The 20,058-nt window shown below is 48.9% G+C and overlaps 3 protein-coding genes across 3 annotated transcripts in view; 2 read left to right on the forward strand and 1 right to left on the reverse strand.

The window, feature by feature from the left end:
- Nucleotides 1–9,450, forward strand: part of ABAT (4-aminobutyrate aminotransferase) — a 109,826-nt gene extending 100,376 nt beyond the window's left edge. Inside the window, exons 12-15 of the mRNA XM_031934487.1 lie at nucleotides 195–415; nucleotides 1,643–1,789; nucleotides 4,145–4,256; nucleotides 6,195–9,450. Coding sequence (XP_031790347.1) covers nucleotides 195–415; nucleotides 1,643–1,789; nucleotides 4,145–4,256; nucleotides 6,195–6,316 — 602 coding nt within the window. The 3' untranslated portion in view covers nucleotides 6,317–9,450. The remainder of the gene's footprint in view (nucleotides 1–194; nucleotides 416–1,642; nucleotides 1,790–4,144; nucleotides 4,257–6,194) is intronic.
- Nucleotides 9,451–10,589: 1,139 nt separating this feature from the next.
- On the reverse strand, nucleotides 10,590–13,498 carry TMEM186 (transmembrane protein 186). The gene is made up of 2 exons (XM_023225705.2): nucleotides 13,351–13,498; nucleotides 10,590–11,994 (listed from the first exon to the last, which is right to left on the reverse strand). The coding sequence occupies exons 1-2, from the start codon at nucleotides 13,435–13,437 to the stop codon at nucleotides 11,356–11,358; spliced, it is 726 nt and encodes a 241-aa protein (XP_023081473.1). The 5' UTR covers nucleotides 13,438–13,498; the 3' UTR covers nucleotides 10,590–11,355.
- Nucleotides 13,499–13,525: 27 nt separating this feature from the next.
- The window catches only part of PMM2 (phosphomannomutase 2), a 38,379-nt gene continuing 31,846 nt past the window's right edge, over nucleotides 13,526–20,058 (forward strand). The window contains exons 1-2 of the mRNA XM_023225706.2: nucleotides 13,526–13,687; nucleotides 18,109–18,220. Coding sequence (XP_023081474.1) covers nucleotides 13,622–13,687; nucleotides 18,109–18,220 — 178 coding nt within the window. The 5' untranslated portion in view covers nucleotides 13,526–13,621. The remainder of the gene's footprint in view (nucleotides 13,688–18,108; nucleotides 18,221–20,058) is intronic.

Raw genomic sequence — 20,058 nt, forward strand, 5'->3', positions numbered from 1 at the left:
TTTTTTTTTGGTCCAGCTTAGCAGTTTTAGGAAACACTCAGATACAGCTCTGGTTGGAACGGCTCAGCTTAAGTGTTTTGATTAGTTTTTTTTGTGCACAGCTCAAGAACATGGGGCTGGTTTGCTGTTCAGAAAACAAGCACAATGTGTGTGGACCCAGGGTTTGGCAGCTGGTTGGCTATGGAGGGCATGAGTTTCTGGCCTCCCACGGGTGTTTATTTCTCCCTCCTCTCTCTTCTCCGGCCAGCATGGCTGCGCCTTCTTGGTGGATGAGGTCCAGACTGGAGGAGGTTGCACGGGCAAGTTCTGGGCCCATGAGCACTGGGGCTTGGATGACCCGGCAGACGTGATGACCTTCAGCAAGAAGATGATGATTGGGGGCTTCTTCCACAAGGAGGAGTTCAGGCCCAATGCTGTGAGTTGGATCCAGCCTTCTCTCTACATCAAGGGCAGAAAAGGGAGCGTCCTCTTCTCCTAACTGTTCCTTTCTCACCATCGAGGAGCTGGGTGGGCACCTACTGGGTCGCAGGTTTTCCAAGGCCCAGTTCTTATCAATGCAATTAGCAGTGGTGTGCCCTCCCAGCTCTCTCTGTAAGGCTGGCTCTGGAACAGTCCACCATCAGCCCCCTGATTTCTCTCTGTGTGCACACACAATAATATCATGGACAGCTGCCGCAGCAGACTGAGCATTTGCCGTGTGCCTAGTTCTAAGTATTTCTCATACACTTTTAATCCTGAGAACAATCTAACCAAGTAGGTGTTACTTTTATCCTCATTTTACTAATAAGGAATCAGGCACAGAGAGGTTAAGTCATTTGTCAAAGGTCACACAGCCTGTTAAGTGACAAAGCCAGGACTCCAACCCAGAGTCCATACTCTTATCCACTACACTGTGTACTGCCATGTGCACATACAGATTCTCACACACACACACACACACACACACACAGCCATCAGGGGCCAATGTCCTTTCACCATTCCTACATGTAGTTTCCACCCTCAAGGTTGACTCATGGTCCAAAACGGCTTCTGGTGCTCCAGCCATCACATCTCAATTCTAGACAGTAGGAAAGAAAAGGAAGGGAAGGACAAAGTGGCCCCCTTCTTTCTTTAGCAGCCTTCCTAGAAATCTCACATAACACGTCTATTTCCAATACTTGACTAAAACCCAGTCACGTGGCCACTTCTAGCCATAAGGGACGCTGGGAAGGGTGTTTTAGTTGGCTACATGGCCACCCTGAATCGTTCATGGAGGGGCAAAGTGGGTGATCTTTGAGGGTCACTGCCGGCAATCCAGTCCCAACTCTACCTATAAGTCACATTTGCCTTGGACAAATCACTTAGCCTCCCAGAACCTCTGCTTCCTCCCCTATAAAATGAGGGTTATAGGAGTTAAGGAACCACCTGTCTTGGTTTCCTGGGACTGAGGGATTTCCCAGGGCATGGGATGATTTGGTCTCCCCTTAGCAGTTCCTACCTGCAGGGCTGCTGTTGGAAGAATTCAGTGAGACTGGGTGTATTCTCCTGCTAGCCTCTGGCAGACGTTAGTTTCTCTCCTGTTCAAGAGAGGAGGAGGGGTGCCTGGGGGAAGTGACCCCTGCTCTTGTGCATGAACCCTTCCAACACCCCTTCCTTGTTCCAGCCTTACCGGATCTTCAACACCTGGCTGGGGGACCCGTCCAAGAACCTGCTGTTGGCTGAGGTCATCAACATCATCAAGCGAGAGGACCTGCTAAATAACGCAGCCCATGCCGGGAAGGTCCTGCTCACAGGATTGCTGGACCTCCAGGTACCACCCCCTCCCCTGCCTAGCCCCCACCACCCACGGCTCCCTGCAGCCTCCAGGGCAACACTGGAGCTCTTCGGTATGGTGTTACACCTGCTGTTCCAGCAGTTCGTAATGGGCTGTGCTGCTCCTAGCCTCCGGGCCTTTGCACATGCTGTGTCCTCTGCAGGGACTGCCTCTCCATCCCTCCATCCCATTCCAACCCCTGTTCCTGAACTCCTGGTTTTGTTTTTTTGATTTTTTTAATATTGAGACATGGTCTAGCTATGTTGGCCAGTCTGGCCTTGAACTCCTGGCCTCAAGCGATCCTCCCACCTCAGCCTCCCAAAGTGCTGGGCAGCGCCTGCCGGCACTGGTTATCTTTTTTATTTTTTTAATTTGTTTGTTTATTTTTCAAGAGCAAGTCTTGCTCTGTCACCCAGGCTGGAGTGCAGTGGAGCAATCTTGGCTTACTGCAACTGCTGCCTCCTGGGTTCAAGAGATTCTCTGGCCTCAGTCTCCCGAGTAGCTGGGATTACAGGCATGTATCGTGCCCTACTAATTTTTTTGTATTTTGAGTAGAGATGGGGTTTCACCATGTTGGCCAGGCTGGTCTCGAACTCCTAACCTCAGGTGATCTGCTCGCCTCAGCCTCCCAAAGTGCTGGGATTACAAGCATGGGCTACCACTCCTGGCCCTGGTTATCTTTTGACACCAAATTCAGACATCCCCCCTTTGTGAGGCCCCCAAGCACTCCTTCTCTCAGCCCCTCTGATGTGTTCATTATTCCCTCCTCCGTGCAACCTGCTGCATACTTACCACTCGTCAGCACTGCTGTCCACTGCTGGGACTGGATTACTCTCCACCCTCAAGGTTTCATCATGGGCCAAAATGGGTCCTGGAGCTCCAGCCATCACATCTCAATTCCAGGCAATAGGAAGGAAAAAGAAGGGAAGGACATAGTGGCCCCCTTCTTGTCTTTAGCACCCTTCCCAGAAATCTCACATAACACCTCCAACACTTGACAAAGAGCTGGTCACGTGGTCACTGCTAACCGTAAGGAGGTGTGTGGATGTGTGTGTGTGTCAGTGTGGCACACAGGCCTGAAGTGGTGTCTAAATGGAAGAGACATTATTCTGAACCTCCCCAGGGCCATACTGTGGTGGGAGAGGGAGGGCTGTGTTCAAACTGCCAGCTCCCCAGCAATCGACAAGTGCAAGGCATATGCTAGAATAAGTGCTGGAAGGACTTCGGAACCTCAGTTTCCTCATCTGCGTAGACCAAAGTGGGCCCTTCTTCACTGGCAGGGGATTCAAGGGTGTGCCCACTACCAGGCGCAGGGGTTCATGCCTGTAACCCCAGCACTTAGCGGGGCAAAAGCAGGAGGATTGCCTTCAGCCCTACTGAGTTCGAGACCAGCCTGGGCAACATAGTGAGATCCCATCCTCCACAAAAAGAAATAGAAAAATTGTGTATGTAAGTGTCTAACACAGTGCCTGGCTCTATTACCCCCAGAACAGGACCGTGTCTCCAGTTTCTACTAAGGAGCTGCTGTGAAATAAGACTTGCTCCCCCAACTCAGCCCCCAGTACCCTGAAATTATTTGGGGTTTTCCAAGCCCTTGTTTGCTGTCCTTCACATGGACAGTGGAGAGTAAGTTGAAATCAAGGTCCTCCAGACTAGGCATCTGCATTTGTCTCCTTGTCTGCTGTAAAAAATCACCACAAACTGCATGGGTTAAAACAAGAATTTATGCTCTCACAGTTTGGAGGGCAGGGTCTGAAATCAAGGTTTCAGCAGGGTTGGCTTCTTCTGGAGGCTCTGGGGAAGAATCTGTCCCATGCCTCTCTCCACCTTCTCACGGCTGCCGGGAATCCTTCACGTTCCTTGACCTGTGGAGGCTTCACTCTGCTTCTGGCATCACGGCTTTCTCCCCACTGTGCCTGTGTCTGTTTCCAAATTGTCTTCTTTTTATAAAGATACCAGTCATTGAGCTGGGCGAAGTGGCTCACGGCCTGTAATCTCAGCACTTTGGGAGGCCAAGGCAGGCAGATCACTTGAGATCAGGAGTTCGAGACCAGCCTGGCCAACATTGTGAAACCCCGTCTCTACTAAAAATACAAAAAAAAAAAAATCAGCCAGATGTGGTGGCGGGTGCCTGTAATCCCAGCTACTCAGGAGCTGTTCACACAGATGTGAACAGCTGGGCTTTGAACCCAGGCCTGAATGTCACCAGAGCTCTTAACCCCCTGGAGGTCCTGCTGTCCATGCTGAGGCCAAGGCTGGACCATGGAAGGCCTTTGACGAAGCACAGCCATTAAGCCCAGCAGGTACACAGGTGATGGGCTTTGACGCTGGCCTTGTCTCCCCCCACTGCAGGCCCGGTACCCCCAGTTCATCAGCAGGGTGAGAGGACGAGGCACCTTTTGCTCCTTCGATACTCCCGATGATTCCATACGGAATAAGCTCATTTTAATTGCCAGAAACAAAGGTAAGGGGCCAGGAGTGGCTGCTGAGTTTCATCAGCGTCCGGTATATCCTGCTATAGCTGCCAAATGTTGCTAGGTACTCAGCAATATTTTGCGTGGGGGGCAGGTGGTATACAGGTCTGAAAATAGCCTGAATGCTGCTTCTCCAGAGAATGTTACGAATGGGATTTCTTTATCCATTTATTTACTCAACAAGTGTTCGCTGAGAAGGTGAGTTGTAAGTGGACACCAGAGATAGTTACAATGACGATGAAGACCATCAGAGCCCCGCCCTTCAGGAAGCATGCAGTCTAGCAGGAAGGCGTGGCTTTACACATGGCATTTCACAAACAATCCATTGCAATGTTAAGCCCTGGGAAGGAGAAAACGCGGCTAAGAGAGCAAATAGCTGCAGCAGTTGGTGAGGCTAGGAAATCAGGGAAGGCTTCCTTGAGGAAGTAGCATTTTCCCCTGAGTCTTGATGAACAGGGATTGGCCGGGTGAAGGTAAGGAAGGGAATTCCGGGCAGAGGAAAGGGTGCATGCGATGGCCTGAGGTGGGATGGAGCTTACAGAGGTGGTAAAAGGGTAAGAAGGGGGTGTGAAGGTGAACGGATGGGAGGGGACGAAGCTGGGGGAGGAGAGGCCAGGCCCGGGTCACATGGGCCTGCAGATCCGGCTTAGCACTCGAGACTTCACCCTAGGAGCTATGGGAAGCCACTGAGGACGTGTGGCAGGGGTAAGGGCAGATGCTGTGGTGAGATCAGAGCACGTACTCTATGTCAGGCACATTGTCGGGTCTTCTTGTGCCATCTTATAGAATCCCTGCAGCAGCCTCGGAAGGGCAGGGATAATCAACCTCCATTTTAAAAATGAGAAAACGTGGTCTCAAAGGCATAAACAGGCTGGGTGCAGTGGCTCACGCCTGTAATCCCAGCACTTTGGAAGGCCGAGGTGGGCAGATCAGCTGAAGTCAGGAGTTCGAGACCAACCCGGCCAACATGGCAAAACCCCATCTCTACTAAAAATACAAAAATTAGCTGGCCATGGTGGCGGGCGCCTGTAATCCCAGCTACTTGGGAGACTGAGGCAGGAGAATTGCTTGAACCCGGGAGGTGCAGGTTGCAGTGAGCGAGATCGTGCCACTGCACCCCAGCCTGGGTGACACCGCGATCGGACTCTCTGTAAAAAAAAAAAAAAAAAAAAAAAATGCATACACAACCTCGACAAGGAAAGGACACCAGCTGTAACTGGTGAAGTCACCCTTTAAAATAAGCAGAGCCTGTCCCTCCTCCGTGATAGCTCAGCACCCCGCACGTGCTTCCGACTCAGCCTGTGGTTTTGCAACTTATTTGCTTACCTATTTTCTTTCCCCACTCCTCCATGACTTTCTGGAAGGCAAGGACTTTATCTGGGGATCTCTCTATCACCAGACCTAGTTCAGGGACAGCAAAGCAGGCACTCAAAGGAGAGAGGGAGGGTGGAGGGAAAGAAAGGAAGAAGAGAATGATGGATGAGATGAATGAAGGGAGAGAGAAAGGAAATGAAGGCTGGATGGGTGGATGGTAGGAAGGACAGATGGAAGCCTGAGCTTCCATGATGGATGATGATGGATGGATGGATGGATGGATGGATGGATGGATGATGGATGGATGGATGATGGATGGATGGATGATGATGGATGATGGATGGATGATGATGGATGGATGGATGGATGATGGATGGATGATGATGATGGATGGATGGATGAATGGATGGATGATGATGGATGGATGGATGGATGGATGATGATGGATGGATGGATGGATGGATGGATGATGATGATGGATGGATGATGATGGATGGATGGATGGATGGATGGATGGATGAGCGTCGCCAGCGGGCATCACTTTCCTCCCAGCTCTCCCAGCATGCGACTTTGAGAAACCACGCTCCCCACCTACCTCCTGCCTCTTCTTTCAGGTGTGGTGCTGGGGGGCTGCGGTGACAAATCCATTCGTTTCCGTCCCACGCTGGTCTTCAGGGATCACCATGCTCACCTGTTCCTCAATATTTTCAGTGACATCTTAGCAGACTTCAAGTAAAGAAGCCATTTCCACTACAGTGAGAAAGCCCCGATCTCAACAGTTGTCAAATTGATTAGTTTGCCTAATTCATGTTTTCACTTAAAAGTATCAGAGGTGAATGCACAGTGAAGGGTGATTTGTGGGGAGGGAACGTTTTTGGTGGTCTTGGGGGAGGTGGGGGAGGGAAGGGCTGGTATTGATTTTCCTCCCTGCAGAGCCAATGGTGCACATTGGTTTAAGCCCAGAGATCCTGCTTGAGCCCTGGACTCGTCTTGGGAAGGGCCATGGGAGGTCCTGGCTAGAGTTCTGCCCAACCTTGACCAACCCCAGCAATTTTTCCAAAAACCAGTCAAGGGCATTACATTTGCTCCTGGGACTGGCAGCTGGGCCTCCTGGGTGCCAGTCCATCTCAAGTGCCATATTCTGTGAACACGGATGCTGGCTCGCCCTCGCCCTATGCAAGCAAACATGTTCTCACCTCCTCTCCCAGCCTCTGGAGCTCTGAGCACACCCCAAGCACGGTGCAGGGAGGGACTGGACAGATCTGAGGAAGGCTGTAAAGTGGGGACAAGAGGGTTCAGCTCAGGGGTAAGGGAAGCGGTCCTCTGGCCCCCTGAAGATGAGAATCACTCCTCTCAGTGCACCTGGGGATCCCCTAAACTGTGAATTCTGCCCTGGACAGGGCTTTGCCCTTGGAGGATCCCCAGGTGGCACCACCCGTGGTTCTTACTTGGCATCCACCATTCCCCAAACTCCCTCCTCCCTGTTAAATGTCAACCTAGACCTGGACCTGGGTGGGAGGAAACTGCAGCCTGAGTGTCCACAAGGACACACGTGAGCCCCAGGGCTAGAAGCACAGGCCCGTCACCCCAGGGTCTGGGACAGCAGAGCCATTGCATCATGTTTCCTAGGGCACCTTGGGGTCTGACTTCTGGCCCCCTGAGCCTGAGAGGCTCTTGCTCTCTTTTGCTCATCTGCCTTCACATCGCTTCTGAGCAGACCCCCAGGAACAGCTTGGCTGTCCCACCAGAGGGAATCATTGCTGGACTGGATTTCTTCTTGAGGGAAGCACCATGAATTAAAGGCACTAGGGCTCCATGCATGGAAAAGTGGCCTGTTGGTTCAACATGGTTTCCTTATACTTGATCCTCCTGAAATTAGAGATTTTTCTGAGATGACCAAGTATGGAGATTACCAGGCAGATGATACCGAAATGCTTAACGGGGCTGTGGCTGAGCCTGTAGTATCTCTGCTGGAGGTGAGACACTCTGGGAACTGATTTGACCTCAAATGCTCCTAAAAGAGAACTTGATAGCCTGACAGCAATGAAGTATTATTTGGTGGGGAGACTGAGAAAGCCTGGCTTGTATTATCTGTCCGAAAGGAAGCCTTTTCATCTCCTGGTGCCTTGGTTGACTATTTTGGAAATAGGCATATCAAGGTTCCTGATTCAGCACTTTGCTCTTTTAATAACAAATCGTCCAAAGATCCCAAAGTAGGGATTTTTTTCTTTTTTCTTTTTTAGCTTCCAGTCTTCCGCAAACTTGGTCATCGACCTATTTTTGTTGAGGAATGAAAGGCAATGACAAGTTTAACATATAGAAATTTGTGAGTTCTTGTTCACTTTGCATTCCTGCAGTCAGTGCAAATCTGTCGTTCTTAATCAGGAGCTCTGTCACCTGCACTCCCAGTGAAGTGGTGATGTATGCCTCCCACGCTCTGCAAGGTTTTACTCGTTTTTATATTCATTTATGCATCATTCATTCATTCACCATTTATTCATTCACCTAACTTTCATTAAACACCTGCACCATCCCAGGCCCTGTACCGAGCAGCAGGAATACAAAGATGAGACAAAATATTGTCCCTGCTCCCGGGGGCTCACACTCCACTGGAAACAACCAGACTCGTAAACTAACAATACAAGCAGGCACCAAGGGCTATGACAGAGGTGCGAGTAAGAGCATGAGGAAGTCGGAAGGAGCATCACCATTCATCCAAGGGTCAGAGGAGGTTTCAAGGAAAAGGTGTCACTGGAGCAGTGTTTTGCAGAATGAGCCAGAGTTTACCAAGCAGACAAGGCAAGGAAGGGTGTTGCAGAGAGGGAACAGCATATGCAAAGGCATATCAGCTCATGACTTCACACCTTTCACTGGGGAGCCAGATTCCACAGGCAATATCCCAAGGTTCAATAAGGCCTTATTTAACAAGCAAGCAAAATGCAAACCAAACCATTATTCATTTATTGGCTTTCTCCTGAAAACTTTAGCATTGGGTGCAAATATTCAGTATGGTTCTCGGAGCCCAAAGGGTTTTAAGCCAGGGCACAACCAGAAAATTGGCTCTCGCCGGTAGGGAGAGGGGCTCCAATATTTCGTTCTCTCCCCATGGGGCATTGACAGAGAAATGAAATCGTTTTATCTGGAAAATTCCAGATTTATTATTTACCCCTTACCAAGGGAAGTTACTTCTTGTAAAAATTTTAAGCCATTTATCAACAAGTTCTTGTTGAGTCAGGGCATAATGAGTTCCTGAGACATCCTCTTTCGGGGGGTGGGGGTTTGGCTGGAAGAATTTCAAGGAAAAGAATTCTCAGCACCGTTCAAGATTGTAGAAACTCCGCAGAAGCTGGTAAAAACATGCGGAGCCCGGCGGACAGGCTGCTGTCCAGGGCAGGGGCCATGAAGAAGTGCTTCTGTGGCCGACAGTCTGGAAACGAATCCATCATACATTAGTGCCATTGAGTTTAGTAACCATCCAGTAAGTGGCATCACTTTTACAGAAAACAAGGTCCAGTAATAACAAGTCTTAGTACATCCTCACTTTTATTATAAATGGGTGTTTTTTTATAATTTTTACTGACGCTCAGTAACCATGCAAAATTGTGCATAGCATTAATGTATCTATACACCTTACCTATCTATATCTATATATGAGCTCATGGTAGAAAACCATAGCTAGGTAGCATCGCAGACTTACGTATACAAAGTGATCTTGTTTACAAGTAATCTGTTGACAGTGCCAATAAATGATAAAAAAAATTAACGTGTCACAATGTAACTGTTGACCATATGCACAATTCCATGAATTAGATCTGTTTCCTGTGTTAGTCAGTATTCTTAAATAAAAAAAAATTTACAACTGAAACATGAGTGAATGTGGACTTTTTTGGCGGAAATGGTTTTGTTAAATAATTAGGTGACAGTACTTATTAAATGCCTGTTATATACCTCTTAGGGATGTCTTGGAAAACACTCTACAGGCATAATTCTGCCTTGGGATCGGGAAGCTCTGTAAGGCCATGCATTTCATTAAGTAAATGGAGGACATGCTATGTGACAGGGACACAGGGATGGACAAGATGTGGTCGCTACTCGCAGCTCGCATTCTTTTTTTTTTTTGAGACAGAGTCTAGTTCTTTCACCCAGGCTAGAGTGCAGTGGCACGATCTTGGCTCACTGCAACCTCTGCCTCCCAGGTTCAAGCGATTCTCCTGCCTCAGCCTCCCAAGTAGCTGGGACTACAGACACTCGCCACTGTGCCCAGCTAAGTTTTGTATTTTTAGCAGAGACAGGGTTTCACTGTGTTAGCCAGGCTGGTCTCGAACTCCTGAACTTGTGATCCACCCGCCTCGGCCTCCCACAGTGCTGGCATTACAGGCGTGAGGCACTGTGCCCAGCCTGTACAACACTGTTAATATACTTAATGTCCCTGAATTACACTCTTAAAAATGATTAAAAGGATAAATTTGTTAGGTCTATGTTGGTACAGTTAAGAAAAATGGAAGACTGACTACACAATAAAACATTATTATTTTTTGTTTGTTATTATATTTTGTTTTGTTTTGTTTTGAGAGGGAGTCTCGCTCTGCCACCCAGGATGGAGTGCAGTGGCACGATCTCGGCTCGTTGCAAGCTCCGCCTCCCAGGTTCACGCCATTCTCCTGCCTCAGCCTCCCGAGTAGCTGGGACTACAGGCGCCTGCCACCACACTCGGCTAATTTTTTTTTGTATTTTTTAGTGGAGACAGGGTTTCACCGTTAGCCAGGATGGTCTCGATCTCTTGACCTCGTGATCCACCTGCCTCGGCCTCCCAAAGTGCTGGGATTACAGGTGTGAGCCACCGCCCCCGGCAATAAAACATTCTTATTGACTTTCGAGTGGCAAAATAATAAAGATCATGCCTTCCTTCCTCTTTACTGTGTTACAAATTGTATAATGAACATATATTATTAATTATGCAGGGCAATGCATGTAACTGGCTTTAGTTTATAAAATAACGTACCAGCATACGGTCTATTAGGCTTTATTAAACTGCAGGGCCATCCAAAGCAAGAGCCTCTAGACCTCAGGGTGGTGAATAAATCTTAAATGGGGTTTCGTGCCCACTTGGACGACATCTCTGCTCATTGATGTGTAGTTAACATCCTGGCAGACCTTTCTGCTGCTGGATATGTGAGGGGCACAGCACAGGGCTCTGGAAGTCCCTGCTGACTGCTCGAAGCCTTTCTCCAAGGTAAAACCTCTGACCAAATGCTTAACACTATCTCCTCTAGGCTGCTGAGTCTGCCACACGTTTGACATTTATTCCCACATCCATCCCATGAAACAAGCAGGACTTTCCATTTTACAGACGTGAAAACCAAGGTTCAAAGAGACTCAGTAACCTACCCCAGGACAAGTGACAGAACTGAGACTTCTGACTCCAAATCCTACGCTCCCCCACCACACCTCTTTGCCTTTCAATTTCACACCAATGTACTGTCTGGGTGATCCTGGCATAGGTTCTTCTAAGAACTGGCTCTTGACAAAAACTTCTGGCCGTTATCTGACTGAACGTCACAAACGAGTGCTGTTAAGAACTTGCTTAGAGCCTTTTTCCTAAACCTGGACATCAGCTCTTGCCTTGTGAATTTCTTCATCACAAAACACATGTTCCCAGGGGCCCAGGCAAAGTCTCCAAGTACCCAATCCCCTTTCTTCAGCCCTGCCCACACCCTCAGCCTTCCTGTCAATCCAGGCGACCCAGGGTTACCCAGAGGACCAGGCCCCAGTTGTTTACTTGAACATCTGATGTCTCCCAAACACCTGCGTGAAACGCTCTCTGTCCAGGATGCGTCCATAGCGCAGGGAGACGTAGAAGGTCTGTTTCCCACTGTACCGCTGGATACGCACGAACATCTCCTGAGGCCGGTCCTTGGTTTCCGTCAGGGGAATGACATCTGCCAGGGGACAGTATGTGTCCCGCCGCCAGCCCCAGAAGCTCAGATGGGCCACCCTCAGCATGGTGCCAGACTCATTCAGATACAGGATACCAACCAGTCTCCGGAAGAAATAGCTCATCCAGCACAGCATGGTCAGGGCAAAGCCCGATATTCCACTCATCAGGCACACGGTGTTGAGAGTCAGGAGGCCCTGGGAGTACCAGTAACAGGCTGGTGGCAAAACTAGTACTGTCAGGGCAGTCTGTGCCAACTTCAGTCGAGACAGGAACCCAAAGATTCTGATGGCATCAAAACGGTAAAACATCCAGAATTTCTCAGTCTCTGCGTTTGGTGGTTTCTCCTTCGAGGTGGGTGACCTGCTCCCCACCCACCTCTTAGGATCCTCCTGCCCACTGCAGCACCACAGCCCATGGAGAGGCCTTTCCCACGCAGCTTTTCCCCGAAACCTAGGCACGACTCGGAGAAGGGCAGCCTGAAAGGGAGACAGTAGACCATTTCTCTCATGGAACTCAACCACATCAATCACACGGTGAACATCTGCAAAGCACCCATACTCCAAGGCTTCTGCCGATCCTGCAAGGTCACCATTATTGCCAGAGGAGGGAAGGGTAAAGCCAGATGCTATCTCATGTGGGCATGACAACAGCTATCTAAGATAGTTATCACTATTTCCACGTTACCACTAGGGAAACTAAGCCCAGACAGGGTAAGATATTTACCAAAGAACACACAGTCAGTGAGTGCAGCAGAGTCCTCCTTCCACCAGGCAATTCCAAATAAATACAAGAAAGGAGGTGCGGCCTTCAATAATTCAAAACATATCGGCCCGGCGCGGTGGCTCAAGCCTGTAATCCCAGCACTTTGGGAGGCCGAGACGGGTGGATCACGAGGTCAGGAGATCGAGGCCATCCTGGCGAACACGGTGAAACCCCGTCTCTACTAAAAAATACAAAAAAACTAGCCGGGCGAGGTGGCGGGCACCTGTAGTCCCAGCTACTCGGGAGGCTGAGGCAGGAGAATGGCGTAAACCCGGGAGGCGGAGCTTGCAGTGAGCTGAGATCCGGCCACTGCACTCCAGCCCGGGCAACAGAGCCAGACTCCGTCTCAAAAAAAAAACATATCTAGGGAGTACCAACTCTGGGCTGCACAATGGATCTACAAGGCGGTGTGAACACTTCCCCAAGCAGGAAACTAAATAATGTCTTAGTGGGGAACTCGAGCAACAAATCTGTGAGATAGTTATCCCAACAAACTTTCTAATTCTCTGTTTGATTCATACGTTATCTTGGGTGCTGGAGGGAACTGCTGCTTTCTCTTAACCTAGCCAGGGGAAGGGGAAACAACGGAGGAGGAGGAGGAGCGAGGGCAGGGAGGCCCCAACACGTAGCACAAACATATTATTAGGTGGGTAGTGAAGCAGCAAAAGCTCTGGTTCCAATTCTGGCTCCATCAGTCACTACCTGTGGATTCTTGAGCAAATCACTCCACACCCCTGAGCGTCGGTTTCTTCGGCTTTCAAAATGGAGGCTCAGAACACAGTGAACGAGAATATAGTTTCAGAGCCCTCAACTTAGTACCTGATGCGCTGTGAGAGCTCGGCGAGTTTTAGCTACTACTATTGTGCGCACGTGATGCAAGGAGGGCAGAGAAAGCCCGGGAATGGCGAATTGTAACCCACGCCAGAGTTTTCTCCCACGGATTCTCCAAGTCCGAAACTCCGGCGTCGTGCTTGCCTGCCCCAGCTCTGACCCCGACCGACCCCCAAAGAGCATCACGCCCTCAAGGATCACCACCAGCCTCCCTCAAGGATCACCACCAGCCTCCTTACCATGGCTCCACAGCCTGCTGCCGGAAGTAAATCCCGCCGGCCCCCGGAACCTCTGAGAGCGCATGTCCAAATGTACAAGGCGGGCATGATCCGCGTTGCACCCTGGGATTTGCGGTCCAGGAATCGTGGCTGGCGCCTGTCCCAGGTGTTGTCGTATCGGAGTCTCCTCCTCTTCCCGACGTGCCCTGCGGCTCGGGGGCCGAACTCGGAAGTTCCGGGCCGAGTTCCTGGTGCCAACGAGTCTTGCAAGGTGCGGTTAGAAGCTGGGGACATGGCAGCGCCTGCCCCAGCGCTCTGCCTCTTCGATGTGGATGGGACCCTCACCGCCCCGCGGCAGGTAAGTGGCGCCCGGCGGGCTGGTGGCAGCCGACTCAGAGTGCGTGCTGTTCCCAGTTGGCGCTATCGACCACCCAGGGTAGGCGCCAAGGGCTGGCTAAAGACCACCTACGTCCTCACGGGAGCTGGACCTTATTCTGGGTGCCCTGGAGGAATAAGAGGGAGGCCCTAACCAGTTCTTCAAGAGCTCTGATGCTTGGAAAGATGAGACGGGGCTGAAGAACTCTTAAGAGAAGGAAACTTGTGCTGGGTTGGAAAGTGCAATTTGGACTCACCGCTGGTCCTCGGGACTGACAGACCGCGATTTGAACCCGACATCAGGCCCCCTTATCAGCTGTGTGCCGGCCTCAATGCTGTAACCAATGGGCTGTGGCGTGAGTCATGATATTAAAAACAGGTTTGCAGGTCAAATCGACCTAGTGGAGTCTTCACCTCTTCACAGCTGTGTGACCTTGAGCAGGTCATTAACCTTTCTGAGCCTCAGCAGCTACAGCTTTAAATGGGGATATTACCTGTTCCATATGGTGTCTGTGAGGATCAAATGAGATTGTGTAAGTTCTTGAAAGTATGTTGCACACAGCACACTAGGCCTCAATAAATAGTAGCCACCTCCACCCCAGCCATCTCCAGCCCCTGCAGTGGACTAGGAAGATGGAGGAGCCCTAGGTTATTACAGGCTGCCCGCTGAGAGCCTCTTTGGGCCTTTGGAAGCTTGCTTTCCACTTCCAGATTTTACTGCTACAGGCACAGGTAAGTTTCAGTCATGATCAGCCTTGAGATGAGGCTCACCTGTTCCCTTTTCAGAACTTGGCCACTGACAACCGGCCTTTTCAACTTGAGACTGGACCCCAATGGTCTCACTATCCTCAACTTCTATCCTCACCCCTCGTAGTCTTCGCTTGGTGGTAACAATGGTGTGTTCCAGAAGTTCACGTCAAATGCGTGTGACCTTAGACATACCATTTTGCCCTTCTCAGCCACAGGTTTGATCTACCTAGTGATGACACTCAACTCCCAAGTTCTTCAAAGGCTTTTTCTGATTCTGAAATTCAGCCATCACACACTTGGGGTTGTTAAAAGCCCATAGTGGTCTAAAACTCCGGTCCCCAATTCATTTTTTTGTAAAGGGCCATATAGCAAATACTTTTGTCTTTGCAGACCATATGGTCTATAGTAGCCACTCAACTTTAGTACAAAACCAGCCATAAACCCTATGTAAACACAGAGTGGCTGTGTACCAGTAAAACTGTATTTATTTGTTACAGAAACTAACAGCTGCCCAATGTGGTTTGTGGGTCGTAGCGGTCTAGGGTTTACATTGCCAACCCTTTTTTATGATTTCGCTGGACCCTCTCAGCCTTCCTTCATCTTTCTTTCCAGATAGGATAGTTGTTATTACCGTTTTAAACAAGGAAACACACTCAGTGAAGAACTAACCTCAGTTTCACAAAGCCGACCTGGTACAAGTCCCTGAGCCTCAGGACATTGGTTCCTGTCAAGTTTGCCATTTCCTATCTGTGCTAAGGTGGAAGCTGTCCTAGTTACTGGGTATGCCATTCAGGAAAGTGCTTCTGATATTCTGATTTTCACAGTTCTGACTCTTCTTTTTTTTTTTGAGACGGAGTCTCACTCTGTCGCCAGGCTGGAGTGCAGTGGTGCAATCTCAGTTTACTGCAACCTCCGCGTCCCAGGTTCAAGCGATTCTCCTGCCTCAGGCACCTGAGTAGCTGGGACTTAAGGTGCGTGCCACCACGCCCGGCTAATTTTTGTATTTTTAGTAGAGACAGGGTTTCACCATGTTGGCCAGGATGGTCTCCATCTCTGGACTTCGTGATCCACCTGCCTCAGCCTCCCAAAATTGCGGGATTACAGGCATGAGCCACTGCGTTCTGACTCTTAAGGGCCATTCCTGCAGTTCCAGATTTTGTCTAATAGGTCCAAATTCCACTGTGAGAGTAGAAAAGAGTGCACGCTATTACAAGCCCTTCTATACAGTTTTATTTTAATCAGATTCATGTATTACTCTAAAAAAATTTTTTAAAGAAAAATCATTGAACTCCAAGTGTTTATACACTGAGGTTGAATTAAATGGTTTTTTGTATTTTCTAAATTTCTAGTAACTTTTTAAAAAAGATATTCAGGGCCGGTCGCAGTGGCTCACGCCTATAATCCCAGCACCTTGGGAGGCCGAGACGGGCGGATCACGAGTTCAGGAGATCGCGACCATCCTGGCTCATGCTGTGAAACCCCATCTCTACTAAAAATACAAAAAATTAGCCGGGCGCCGTGGCCGGCGCCTGTAGTCCCAGCTACATGGGATGCTGAGGCGGGAGAATGGTGGGAACCTGGGGGGCGGAGCTTGCAGTGAGGGGAGATCGCCCCACTGCACTCCAGCCTGGGCGACAGAGCGAGACTCCATCTCAAAAAAAAAAAAAACATTCAGCCGGGCGCGGTAGCTAACGCCTATAATCCCAGCACTTTGGGAGGCTGAGGCGGGCAGATCACTTGAGGTCAGGAGTTTGAGACCAGCCTGGCCAACATGGTGAAACCCTGCCTCTAATAAAAATACAAAAAATTAGCTGAGCGTGATGGCGGGTGTCTGTAATCCTGGCTACCTTGGAGACTGAGACAGGAGAATCGCTTGAACCCAGGAAATGGAGGTTGCAGTGAGCCGAGACCACACCACTGCACTCCAGCCTGGGCGACAGAGCGCAACTTCGTGTCAAAAAAAAAAGAAGACATTCAATGTAAATGTACAAGTAAGATTGCTCAAAGTACTGAGTTATAAGACTTGTAAAAACACATTGTGGGCCGGGCGCAGTGGCTCAAGCCTGTAATCCCAGCACTTTGGGAGGCCGAGACAGGCGGATCACGAGGTCAGGAGATCGAGACCATCCTGGCTAACACGGTGAAACCCCGTCTCTACTAAAAATACAAAAAAAACTAGCCCGGCGTGGTGGCGGGCGCCTGTAGTCCCAGCTACTCCGGAGGCTGAGGCAGGAGAGAATGGCCTAAACCCGGGAGGCGCAGCTTGCAGTGAGCTGAGATCCGGCCACTGCACTCTAGCCCGGGTGACAGAGCAAGACTCCGTCTCAAAAAAAAAAATACATGGTGATGTGTCTTAATGTAGGGCTGTTTTTCATCTTAGTTTATAACTTTTTTAAAATTATCACACAGTTTGGAATTTACCATAAGATTATACCACTAAGACCACTCTTTCTAGATAGGAGCTTTGCTTTTAGAAGAGAGTAAAAAATCTAGTCATCTTACTCTTACATTTTTTTTTTGTTTGTTTTGAGTAATCACAATAAATCAGTTCTAAGCTTCTGCTATTTATTTATTTTGTTTGTTTGTTTGTTTGTTTTTTAAGATGAAGTCGTGCTCTGTCACCCAGGCTGGAGTGCAGGGGCACGATCTCGGCTCACTGCAGCCTCCGCCTCCCAGGTTCAAGCGATTCTCCTGCGTCAACCTCCCAAGTACCTGGGACTACAGGCACGCGCCACCACACCCGGCTAATTTTTGTATTTTTAGTAGAGACGGGGTTTCGCCATGTTGGCCAGGCTGGTCTCGAACTCTGACCTCAGGTGATCCACCCGCCTCGGCCTCCCAAAGTGCTGGGATTACAGGCTGGCCCTGAGCTTCCTCTTTAATTTCATTATGTTATTTTGTTTTAAAATCAACAACTTAAATCCATAGATGGAGTACAGTGTAGCATTTAAAAGGAATACATCATGCTGAAAAAGCGAAGTTGCTGCAAAGGACATAGAATGATTCCATTTATGTTTCAAAAATAAGACCTATTTGTATATGTGTCCATAGATGGGTATATGAATGCATAAAAAATTAGCTGGCACAGTGCACAAAGCTACTAACATATTACCTGTGTTTAAAATGTGGTAAAAATAACACTTAAGTTTATTCTGGTAAAGATGCCCCCCACCCCCCATTACAACTGAAATATTTGAACTGTGTACAGAGCTGGTAACTTATTTGGCATGTATGAAAATAAGGCTTATAGGCCTGGCTTATGCCTGTAATCTCAGCACTTTGGGAGACCAAGGCTGGTGGATCTCCTGAACCCAGGAGTTCCAGACTGGCCTAGGCAACATGGCAAAATTTCGTCTCTACAGAATTTAAAAAAATTAGCCAAGTGTGCTGGCGCGTAACTGTGGTCCCAGCTACTCAGGAGGCTGAGGTAGGAGGATCACCGGAGCCCTGGTCGAGGTTGAGGCCGTGGTGAGCTGTGACTGTGCCACTGCACTCCAGCTTGGGTGACAAGTAAGACCCTATCTCAAAAACAGTTTTTTTCTTTAATTTTTAAATAAGAAAATAAGATTTGTGTACTTGTGTTACCCTTAAGAGTTTTAGTCTCCTGATTATTTTTTGGCTTCTGAGTGTTGTATTTTCCTTCTTGAAATTTAGAAAATCACCAAAGAAATGGATGACTTCCTGCAAAACCTGAGGCAGAAGATCAAAATCGGAGTGGTAGGCGGGTCGGACTTTGAGAAAGTGCAGGAGCAACTGGGAAACGATGGTAAATGAGAGGTTGCTAATTACATCTGGTAAAAGATTAACTTCTTATGAGGATATTGTTGCCAAGTATCATAGACTGCCCTAAAACCTTGTCCTCATATGGCAGACTTTCTGCTTCCTTGTTTGGGAAACATTTTCTTGGCCTTTGTTTTTCCTCTGCTTTTAATCCGTAAACTTCTGGAGTTACTGATGGAGAACTGGGTACTCAGATGTGTGAGTAGATTCACCTAGAAAGGTGGGTGGCTGTGTCTTTCCACATAGTAATCTCTCTGCCTGGAATACTTCTTGCTTGTACCCGTTCACTGCCCTTCTAGCCCCAGTCAGGCTGGTCTTCAAATTGTCCCTCTGACAGCCCCCCTCACCTCCCCATCACTGGAACAGAATCTCCAGCACAGGACCCCAAAAAACCAGAGAGGTTTCTGACCCCTTCACTGGAGATTCTGACTTGATAGGTCTGTGGAGCCTGGGAATCCTATTTTAGTAAGTACCTCCGAGAGATTCTAGTGTACAACCCTGCTAATGTAGCATTCTGTAATTATTGTAAACTATCCGATTATATGTTTTTGAAGAGCAGGAGTATGAGTTACTCACCTGCATAGCCCCAGGGCCTCCTGGCCTGTAAGAAATTGTAAGTGGATGCCAGGCGTGGTGGCTCATGCCTGTAATCCCAGTACTTGGGGAGGCTGAGGCAGGTGGATCACCTGAGGTCAGGAGTTTGAGACCAGCCTGGCCAACATGATCAAACCCCGTCTCTACTAAAAATACAAAAAATTAGCTGGGCGTGGTGGTGGGTGCCTGTAATCCCAGCTACTCGGGAGGCCAAGGCAGGAGAATTGCTTGAACCCAGGAGGCAGAGGTTGCAGTGAGCCGAGATTGCACCATTGCACTCCAGCCTGGGCAATAAGAGCGAAACTCTGTCTTGGGAAGAAAAAAAAAAGAAAAGAAATTGTAAGTGGAGAGGTGGATGAATTGATTGTTCTTTTAACCCCTATTGTCCCCAGAGTCCTCACATCTTGGAACCCGCTCCTCTAGAGCAAGATTTCTCAGCCTTCGCACTATTGATATTTTGGACCAGTTAGTTCTCCATTCTGAAGGCCGTCCTGTGCACTGTAGGGTATTTAGCGACATCCCAGGCCTCTACCCGCTAGATGCCCGCAGCATACACACACGCACACATACCGCTATGACAACCGGAAATGTCTCCAGACATTGCCAAATGACCTGTGTGTACAATCACCCCCATTTGAGAACTACTGTTCTCAGAGATGTAATATCTTACAGTCCAAATCTGTGTAGCCTGTATTTATTGGATCCCCATTACTAGAAGAGTAATCTCCGCAATGCCTTTAAAAACTCTCGCACTTCCACTTCATTTTCCTGGTTGGTCTCCTACTTAGAAATGCTATCAACCACATACTGGAGATCATGAAGCCCTGAAAATCCTGTTACCTCCTCATGATCACCCTTTCTGCATCTGGTTGTGTATTTAACCACTTGCTCAGGGAAGTTTTGTGTAGGGTAGCATAGTGTCTGCACCTTTCAGAGACATGCAACAATAGAATCAAAACATTCACCAGCTAAAAGACAGGTGAAGGCCCACCTGTATCAGAATCTCCTGGGAAGCTTATTAAAATAGGAGTGTGGAGGCCCCACCCAACACACAGGGGATCTGCATTTTAACCGGTACCTGAAGTTTGAGAATCCCTCCATTAAGGTTGACAGCATGGATAGTGGCCAAACCAGACTGATTATAAGAATCACCAGAGAGTGCTTTGTTTTGTTGTGAGACAGAGTCTTGTTCTCTGGCCCAGGCTGGAGTGCAGGAGTGCAAACTTGGCT

This window comes from Piliocolobus tephrosceles, chromosome 17 (assembly GCF_002776525.5).
Source record: "Piliocolobus tephrosceles isolate RC106 chromosome 17, ASM277652v3, whole genome shotgun sequence".
Classification (NCBI taxonomy): Eukaryota; Metazoa; Chordata; class Mammalia; order Primates; family Cercopithecidae; genus Piliocolobus; species Piliocolobus tephrosceles.

What these genes read in the sequence shown, in the direction of transcription:
- TMEM186 (XM_023225705.2), bottom strand. Translation starts at nt 13,437, where the DNA reads ATGCCCGCCTTGTACATTTGGACATGCGCTCTCAGAGGTTCCGGGGGC. An exon ending in CAGCAGGCTGTGGAGCCATG is followed by an intron (nt 11,995 to 13,350) that starts GTAAGGAGGCTG and finishes TCTCCCTTTCAG; the next exon opens with GCTGCCCTTCTCCGAGTCGT.